This window comes from Sinocyclocheilus rhinocerous, unplaced genomic scaffold (assembly GCF_001515625.1).
Source record: "Sinocyclocheilus rhinocerous isolate Xijiao unplaced genomic scaffold, SAMN03320098_v1.1 scaffold4536, whole genome shotgun sequence".
NCBI lineage: Eukaryota > Metazoa > Chordata > Actinopteri > Cypriniformes > Cyprinidae > Sinocyclocheilus > Sinocyclocheilus rhinocerous.
Window position 1 is genome coordinate 37,036 of NW_015666165.1, and position 10,178 is coordinate 47,213.

General features: G+C 35.6%; 1 protein-coding gene across 1 annotated transcript in view; it reads left to right on the forward strand.

Moving 5' to 3' along the window:
- atrx (ATRX chromatin remodeler) overlaps positions 1–10,178 on the forward strand; it is a 61,123-nt gene that overhangs the window by 23,595 nt on the left and 27,350 nt on the right. The window contains exons 17-24 of the mRNA XM_016542979.1: positions 1,829–2,004; positions 2,083–2,200; positions 4,531–4,666; positions 5,976–6,063; positions 7,307–7,401; positions 7,490–7,629; positions 9,377–9,527; positions 9,622–9,722. Of these exons, the coding sequence (XP_016398465.1) occupies positions 1,829–2,004; positions 2,083–2,200; positions 4,531–4,666; positions 5,976–6,063; positions 7,307–7,401; positions 7,490–7,629; positions 9,377–9,527; positions 9,622–9,722 (1,005 nt within the window). The remainder of the gene's footprint in view (positions 1–1,828; positions 2,005–2,082; positions 2,201–4,530; positions 4,667–5,975; positions 6,064–7,306; positions 7,402–7,489; positions 7,630–9,376; positions 9,528–9,621; positions 9,723–10,178) is intronic.

The following is a 10,178-nucleotide window of genomic DNA, read 5'->3' on the forward strand; positions in this document are numbered from 1 at the left end:
AATTTTTGATTAGTAATATGCATTGCTAAGAACTTCATTTGGACAAATTTAAAGGCGACTTTATCTCAATATTTGGATTTTTTTGCACCCTCAAGATTCCAGATTTTCAAATAGTTGTATCTCGGCCAAATATTGTCCTATCCTAACAAACCATACGTCAATGGTCAAAGCTCATTTATTCAGCTTTCAGATGATGTATAAATGAAAAATGTACCCTTATGACTGGTTTTGTGGTCAAGGGTCACATATGTTTGTGTACAGTGTATTTTTATTATGTTTATATAAAAGCACACACATACAGTATATATTTTGAAAATATTTAAATGTATATATTTATATTCATATAATTTATATTATATATAAATGTATTTAATATATAAACATTACGTATTTTTCTTAAATATATACATGCATGTGTGTGTGTTTATATATACATAATAAATATACACAGTACACACACATATATTATGTGAACAAAAACTTTTATTTTGGATGCGATTAATCGTTTGACAGCACTACTAAATACTACATTATTGCTTTAGAAAGAAAACATTAATAGTTTATAGACAGAACCTCTAACTGGCTCTAAGCATTCAGTGCTGCTTGATTCCCAGAATCAGTCAGATTTCAATCAGATCTGGAGTATGCTTCAAGTTAGGGCTGTGCAATTAATCAAAAAACAATTTCGATATCGATTTTGGCCTCCAACGATTATGAAAATACAAACAATCGAGATAAAACGATTATTCCGCCCCCATTCTGCCCCCTTTTCCAGCGCTGCGCTTTCGTTCCTCCATACAAGCCCAATTTCACGTGCAAATCAGTAAAATCATGTAACGTGACTTTTGCAAAATGGGACATGCTTGATTTATATAAGAATATGTATTCATGTTTTTAAAAGCGTGAAAGAGAACTTGCGCTGCTCCTCAGGAAGATATATGCACTCAGAGATGGAGCAGAACACGGACATGTAAAGTCATCTTTTAGCTCAAGGTGCGCGCCTAAACGGTCAAATACACGCAAAAATGTGTCAAAATGCGGCGCTTAGTGATTATTCGTGTATACCTTCGTTGGTCATGTAATAAATGAACGTAAAGAGTTGAGAATGAAAATACGCGTGTAATGGTAAATTGTATCCGTGCGGCTCTTAAAGTGACAGCGAGCTATTTTCCTGCTGCGACTGTGTGCTTAATATTAATCAAACAACAAAAGACAAATTCAAAATCACACACTGCTCTTGAGTGAAGGACTTTTGTAGCTTTAATAAGAAACAAAAAAAGTTTCATTCTTATAGTGAAGACTATGCTGTTTTATTTTACATTTGATTATTAATTTCTTTCTTAGGCTGTAAACTGCTTGAGACTTGCATAAAAAAACATTTTAAAGCACAGTTTGTTTCATTTGTATCTTTTTATTTTGTTGTATTTGTCCTTTGCTTTTTTATTACTGACAGTTTAATTATTTTCAATAATTTTGAGGACTTTTTGTTTGTTTGTTTGAAATTCCGCTGGTCTCTACAATGTAGATGTCATTGCAACCTTATTTACAGGAAATATATATTTGATATATCACTATCTTTAAATAAATCACTCATATAAAGTTTTGGTCATATGGCCCCCTCATAATAGTGTTAAATAACCGTGATTACAATATTGGCCAAAATAATCGTGATTATGATTTTTGCCATAATCGAGCAGCCCTACTTCAAGTAGACTATGGCCAGTTAAGGGTTATGCCACGTCATTCTGAATGTGGAAAGACATCTTTAAACCCTTGAATTATGACAAGAATAATTTCCGGGAGTGAAAGTGCCATTTTCTCCCCTCAGATCACTGTATGGTGAACTTCATCAAGGAGAACCTGCTGGGGTCAGTGAAAGAGTTCAGAAACCGCTTCATCAACCCCATCCAGAACGGCCAGTGCGCCGACTCCACGCTGACTGATGTCCGAGTCATGAAGAAGCGCGCGCACATCCTCTACGAGATGCTGGCAGGATGCGTCCAAGTAAGCCAGAAGACCACAGCCAGTGTATTCAGTGCTAGTTCATAATGAACAGACTTGTAAAAATGTTGTCTTCCGCAGAGAAGAGACTACACTGCCCTTACAAAATTCCTACCGCCAAAACACGAGTATGTGTTAGCGATACGGTTAACACCCATTCAGTGCAAGCTTTACCGATACTACCTGGATCACTTCACAGGTACGACTCTACATTATATTCACTTCAGTTTATTTAGCATTTGCTCGGTTAAAGATCTCATTTTTTCCTAATTATTTTCATAATATACAGTGGTGGCCAAAATGATTAGAACACTAGTATTCTCAGCAGCTAAAAATGTTTTTAAAGGGATAGTTCACCCAAAAATGAAAATTTGATGTTTATCTGCTTACCCCCAGGGCATCGAAGATGTAGGTGACTTTGTTTCTTCAGTAGAACACAAATTATGATTTTTAACTCCGACCGTTGCAGTCTATCAGTCGTATAATGCATGGCAATGAAACAAAATCTATGAGAGTAAAAAAAACATGCACAGACAAATCCCAAATTAAACCCTACGGCTCGTGACGACACATTGATGTCCTAAGACACGAAACGATCAGTTTGTGCCAGAAACCGAACAGTATTTATATAATTTTATACGTTCATTTAAACTACGCTCTATTTTGTCATTAATTGTAATGTAATTAATATCGCAGTATCGTGCTACAGCGTCACATACATTCACATCTGTGTTAACTCGGCGGTCGAGTTGCTCTTACGGGACACTGCATTTATTCACAATCACAAAAGTACATTATTTGCATGTGCTTTAAAGCCTGGCCAGTTAAACATTTCATTCACGCGCTCTTCTGACATGCACTTTTTCTGAGCGCATGCACCCGAAGCGCGCGCACTAAAAACCCTGTCAAACAGCGCCTGATTAAGTTACTGGACTAAGTTATCTTTCCCGCTAATACTGTTAAAACACACAAGGCTTGCATATAGACTTGGTTATGTCTAAAATAAAAGTAAACAGTTGAGAGAAACGGATGCGTGTCTGTATATTAGATGCGTGCAGCTCTTAAAGGGACAGTACTAAACATGCTGCCGACTGTCATTAAAGGGATAGTTCACCCTAAAAATTAATTTCTGTCATTATTTACTCACTCACATGTTGTCCCAAACCTGTATTAATTTCTTTCTTGTGCTGAACACAAAAGAAGATATTTTGAAGAATGTGGGTAACCAAACATTTGCTTGTCCACATTGACTTGAAAAAAATACTATGGGCTATGCCATGTTCTTCAAAATAGCATTTATGTTCAACAGAAGAAAGAAACTCATTCAGGTGAATGATGGTATAAAAATAAAACACTTTATTTTTGGGTGAACTATTCCTTTAATGTTAATAAAACAAGAAAACACAAAGAGAAAAATAACTCGCTACTCTTGACTGAAAAACTTTAAGACCCTTGCTTTAATAGGAATCAATATATACCTATAGTGTTTTATTTTTATATTTGTTCATTCAATTTCTTGAATGCTCCTGCTAAATACACCTATCGTACTTGAAAATAAAACACTGTTTGTTTTATTTGTATATTATGTGTATTTGTAATGTGTATCTTTGTTCTTATTTTTTAATAACAAAGATAAAATAATGACAAAGATTTTTATCTTCGCCCACTTTGGCCTAAATATCCGCCATTCTTTTTTTATATTTTGTTATACCTTGAAAGGCTTTGTCTTTATAATAGGGAAATTAGTTTGGCTGTAATGCTCAGACAACTTGCAAAATAGAAAAACCAACATGACACAGAATCGTGATAAAATCGAGATATTTATAAAAAAAAACGTGATATGATATTTTTGCCATATCACTCACCAATATCTCCAAGATGCTTCAAGAAACCTACCTGCAAAGCTACAGTACTGGTAAAAGTTTTAGGCACTTGTGTAAAAATGCTGTAAAATGAGGATGCAGTCAAAAATAATGTATAATAGATTTTCTTTATCAATTAACTTCTATTAACTAAATGAAATCAACATTTAGTGTGACCATCCTCTCTGCGTTTAAAGCAGCTTTTGCCCTCGGTGCACTTGCGCATAGTTTTTCAGGGAGCTTTGCAGGTAGCTTTCTTGAAGCGTCTTTGAGACAGTTCTTCTGGATTGAGTCTGTCTCAGTTTGTTCTGTTTCTTCATGTCACTCCAGACAGACTGTTTTTTAGCTGCTGAAAATACTAGCGTTCTAATAATTTTGGCCACCACTGTATGTCTCTGGATTTAACAGGGCAAATAGACATAAGGCCTTGTGAACAGTAAAAAAAAAAATAGTTTTGATGATTAAAATCCATCTATTTTCTGCTTGATGTAAAATATTCCTGAGTGAAACTGAATATTAAGTTAAATGCTTTGTCATGTTGAGTTTTAATTGTCAAATATGCGATTCAAATCATGCAGTCTCTCAGCTTAAACCCTGAAATAGGAGTTTGGAGATTTGAGTCTCCTGAGGTGAAACCAGTCTTTCCCCCCTGCTCTCATTTTTTCAGTTAAGTGGTTTAGCGGTGTTATAGCTCAGGCCGCGATTGTTCTGAAGCAGCTCCGCAGCTGGGAGAGAAAGAATGGCAGCTGGCACCAGGCCGCGGGGCGATCTGAACCAATTCCCACGTCCTTATCTAATGAAGAGCTTTAGGAGAATTTCCCAGCCAGAGGCTCATTAGGCCGGCTTTCCTCTGAGCCCGCTGCTATGCTGCTGCGCTGCTGTTGTGACTGTAGGTGCATACCCCCAGAGACCACCACCAGACACTGTATTTGCCTTAATGCTTGCACTTTTGTCCTGGTGGCCTGCTTTACCCAAACCCTGATCCAATTTCATGCTGCATTGAGGTGAACTCGCATTCGGCATTTTAGACGGTGTTAAAGCTGCTGTGACTTTTTTTTATTCAAATACTATCCCAGCTTTGTATGCAGCGATGACTGTTCTCTGTCCCTGTTTATACCTGGTATTAGGATGTGTAAATATGAAGAGGAAAAAATAAAACGGCTAGATTTATAAATAACATATCATTGATAGTTTTGAAAAATAAACTTTTTAAAGGGATATGGTTTCTTCAAATGCTACAATATTAGTCACTAATGTTGTGCATTGCTGCGATCACCTAGACTTTGTTGATGTGCAGCATGTAATGCATCCAAAAATATGCATTCTAACTCCACTTTACTGCAATCCTGCAGATTTAAAGTTTGCGTTCTTTTCATTTAAGAGGTCACACAGTCACAAGTCTTCACATGACTTTATAAATTCACAGGTCAGAGCTGAATTGAATTTTGAACTTTGGAAAGCAGCAACATTCATATGAGCTTGCATTTCTTGTCTCACACATTTAGATGAATGGAAAGCGTGGTGTGACTGATTGAGCTGAATCAGAAGAGTGAATGAGCAACAGTTAAACTGAAGTGCTTTGCTAGCGGCTTAACTAAACTTAAAGGGTTAGTTCACCCAAAAATGAAAATTAGCCCATGATTTACTCACCCTCAAGGTATCCTAGGTGTATATGACTTCAATGAATCCAATCAGAGTTATATAAAAAAAAAAATTATTTGATCTTCCAAGCTTTTAAATGGCACTCAGCGGGTGTTACAGTTCATCAGTCCAAAAGAAGTGAAATTAAGCGCATACATCCATAGTAAAACGTGCCTCACACGGCTCCAGGGGGTGAATAAAGAGCATTTGATTGAACAGAAAATCTGATGAGAAGCTGACGTAAAAATAGTTGATCCACATTGGTGGTAGAGAGGCTGTACATTTTGAATGCATATAAATGCACATTTTGTCTTTGTTTTGAAACACTAGCTTGTAGATAAAGTTAAGACTAGCGTAATCATACTAGCCGCAAAAAACGTTTGATTTCTAGGGACTTTAAACAGACAGCTAAAGCACAACAAATTTACAACATTGTATTACAGTAGCATTCTCAATATAATGTTATGACAGATTGGCATTGCATATCTTCCACTGTGTTTTCATTATCAAAGTGATTCCAGTCATTAATACACGCCATAGCTTCAGTCCTCTACTCTGGGTGGCATAACGTTCTAATGGTAACCAATCAGACCTCAAGATAACACACAAAATGCCACCATAACTGATCAGAATTATTAGATTTATTTTTAAGTCACGCAATCATCGCTTTCATGATGTATTATCACTGTTGCTCAGGTACTATCTCTTCAGGCCCTTTACAATATTCAGTATCCTGATTTTGTTGGGTGAGAGACTGATCAGATGGACAATTGTAATGGACAGATGTGGTGAAAGACAGACACACAGAGAGAGAGAGAGAGACAGAAGGGAGTGCAGAACGAGAAATTGCATTTCTTCTCCATGAACCTTTTTTATCAGCCCAGAATGTTTGTATTTGGGTCATTCTACACAACGGGTCTCTCGTGTACAGTAGAGTCCAAAACACTGAGAACCTTCAGAATGCTTCTAGTTAATAAATAAATAAAAACATTACAATACTACATAGTTTTATACACACACACACACACATATATATATATATAATTATGTTAGCACAAACTTTTATTTTGGATGCGATCAATTAATTATAATTAATCAATTTAACAGCCTTATAATGTGTTATAATTTGAGTAAAAGGTTACATAAAATGACTCTGGACCGGGCTGTATACAGCATTTCTTTTCTTTTCTTTCATCATGAGTGTGTTTTGTGGTCTCTCCCACAATCATATTGAGCTCTTCGCGAGACTTGCATTAAACCGCTCAATTCATACGGATTTATACGCTTTTTTTTACTTTTTTGGATATTCTAGATTTTGTTTACTTAGACTTTCAGTGGAGGTTCCTTTAAAAATATCGGTAACACTTGAGTTATTTAGACCTATTCTCACTATTAACTAGTTGCTTATTAGAATGTATATTACTAGCATATTGGCTGTTTATTAGTGCATATAACGCACATATTAATGCCTTATTTCGCATGACCATATTCTAGATCCTTTAATCCACCCCATACCTAAACCTAACAACTACCTTACTAACTATTAATAAACAGCAAATTGGAAGTTTAAAATTGGAAGGCAAAAGTCATAGTTATTAGTGAATATCTGTTCCCTAATCTAAAGTGTTGCCAAAATATCTTAACTTGTGTTTTGACGATGAACCAAAGTCATACAGGTTTGGAATGAGGTAAGGTTGATTAAATGATGACAGGATTTTCATTTTTGGTTTAACAGTTGCTGTAACTCTGCTGATTAGAATAGCAGCACCTTAACTGTTGTTTTTTTCTCTTCACACTAACAGGGATACTTCGACGAGGACAGTATGGAGGAGTTCATAGCCTCAGAGACAGAGGAGTCCTCCATGAGTTTGACCTCTGAAGATGAGAAGCCCAAAAGGTTTGAGACGAGTCTTAACTCTTCCTTGGTAACCGTCCTGTTTGCTGGCTGTGTAATGACTGATCTGGTTCTCTAAACCCCCGTACAGAAAGAAGAAGCGAGGCAAAGGGAAAGAGCAGAGCTCAGACAAGTCCGACAGCGATGACCTGGAAGTGATTAAGGAGTGGAACACCAGCTCTCGTGGAGGAAACCCTGAGGGGCGCAACAGAGCAGAGCCTGTGGAAGAGGGTATGACTGAGCTTACTGACAAAATCATCTCTACAGATAAGAGTTAAGCAGTGCTCTTGTTACTAATAATGGTTAAAGGGATAGTTCACCTGAAAATGAATATTCTGACATCATTGACTAACCCTCAAGTTGTTCCAAATCTGTGTGAAAGAAAATATTTTAAAGAATGTTGGTAACCAAACAGTTGACAGTAGTGGTCGACCGATATTGGGTTTTTGCAGACATCTCGAAAAGCAGGGTGATAAAGCCGATATAATTTTATTTATTTTAATTAATATGTAAGAAATTTGAAATCGTTTGAAAATGGATTAAAAAATAAATGTGTTAAATAAACATACTTATACTTAAGATGACAAAGTATTTTTCACAAATAAATAAATATGTAATAAAAATATAATTAAAAAGAAAGTAAACACTGTAACCAACAGGGCACTCCGTATTCTGGGAAGTTTGTGTGCATTGGGAATCATATTTTTTCAAATAAAGCCAAGGTAACACTCATTTTACATACAGCACACAGTGAAAATGACATGAATATGACAGTGGGCAAAATGTGTAAAATAAACATGCTTATACTTAAGATGACAAAGTATTTTTCACAAATAAATAAATATGTAATAAAAATATAATTAAAAAGAAAGTAAACACTGTAACCAACAGGGCACTCCGTATTCTGGGAAGTTTGTGTGCATTGGGAATCATGTTTTTTTTCAAATAAAGCCAAGGTAAACACTAATTTTACATACAGCAGCACACAGTGAAAATGACATGAATATGACAGTGGGCAAATGCATAAAGCGCAGCATAGTTTGAAATCAAAAGCACACTTCACAAGATCTCACAGCTGGATTTGACTAAGTTTGTGAAATTAGATGTTTATTAGTCATTCAAAGATTTGTTTAAATGATATAAATGCGTATTTGCTGAATGCTGACGGCAAACGAGAAAGTATTATAATGTTTGCCTTTATATTACTAATAATATAAAAGCATTTGTTATAATACTTTTTGTATACATTTTAATTCCTTTGTTTAACCGTTCTGATTATTAGACCGACTTCTATCCGTATTAGACAGAACTGTTAATGTCAACAGCGAACAAGATGGAGAATGTCAGCATCGAATGCATCGGCCAAACAGGAAAACTTATCGGCTGATGCCGATATTTGAAAAATGCCAAATATCGGCCGATATATCGGTCGACCACTAGTTGACAGTAGCCATTGACTTCTATAATATTTTTCCATATTGTAGAAGTCTGTGGGGATCAGCAACTGTTTGGTTACCAACATTCTTCAAAATATCTTCTTTTGTGTTCAGCACAAGAAAGAATATCTGAGGTTGAGTAAATGATGACGTTGTTGTGTGGACTGTCCTTTCAACAGAAAAAAAAATAAAAATCCTTTCATTGACCGATACTGATGACCAAGATATGGTACAGTTATATTAATATATATTTTTTAATATATTTTTTACAGTTAGTTTTATAACAGTTCACACACATGCAAAATTCTATAAATTAACACTTACTTTACACACTATTTACAATATACTAATACACTATTTAATATTTCACGTTTAAAAAAAATTATTACATTTTTAAAAACTTATTCGTTAGAATGATGTTGGTAGATTTTGGACCTGACACTAGATGCAATAAAACAACTTTTTTGTTGAAAACTACGGATGCATTGCACGTCTTCTGCAAATATGGCCCCAACAGTGTGTATCTGTGATGTTTTCCTCAGTTCGGCCGTCGAACTCAGGTCCTGGCAGCCCATCACCTGACTGGTACAAAGAGTTTGTGACCGAGCCAGATTCTGAGGTGCTGGAGCATTCTGGGAAAATGGTGCTTCTTTTTGAGATCCTCCGCATGGCTGAAGAATTGGAAGAAAAAGTGTGAGTTAAGTTTTGTCAGAGTAGCATCTCCGAATTCGTTGTCTTCCATGTCATTCGGTCATGTGTGTGACGGTCACGTGTCCTGTGTGCTCAGGTTGGTGTTCAGCCAGTCTCTCATTTCTCTGGACCTCATTGAAGATTTCCTGGAGTTGGCAGGCAAAGCCAAAGAGGAAGGCAAGCTTTCGCCGTACAAAGGTCAGGCACTTTTAGCAATGTTTTCCCTCAGCCTTAATCACGGTGCTTTGTAATCGGTTTGATTTTCTGTGCTAGAGATTTCTGCCACTCAGAGTCTGCATGCGTTTCATACTTGATATATTCTTTTACAAATAATAACCAGATATTGTATTCTTTGTATTGTGCAGTGCATCATTTTAAATTCTTACTATGTCAGCATGAAATCAAAACTCTAGTGCTGTCAAATGATTAATCGCGATTAATCGCATCCAAAATAAACGTTTTTGTTCACATAATATATGTATGTGTGCTGTATATTTATTATGTAAATATAAATACACACACATGCATGTATATATTTCAGAAAAATATATGTTTATATATTAAATATATTTATTTATAATATAAATTATATGAATATAATATTTTCAAAATATATACTGTATGTGTGTATCTATATATATATATATATATATA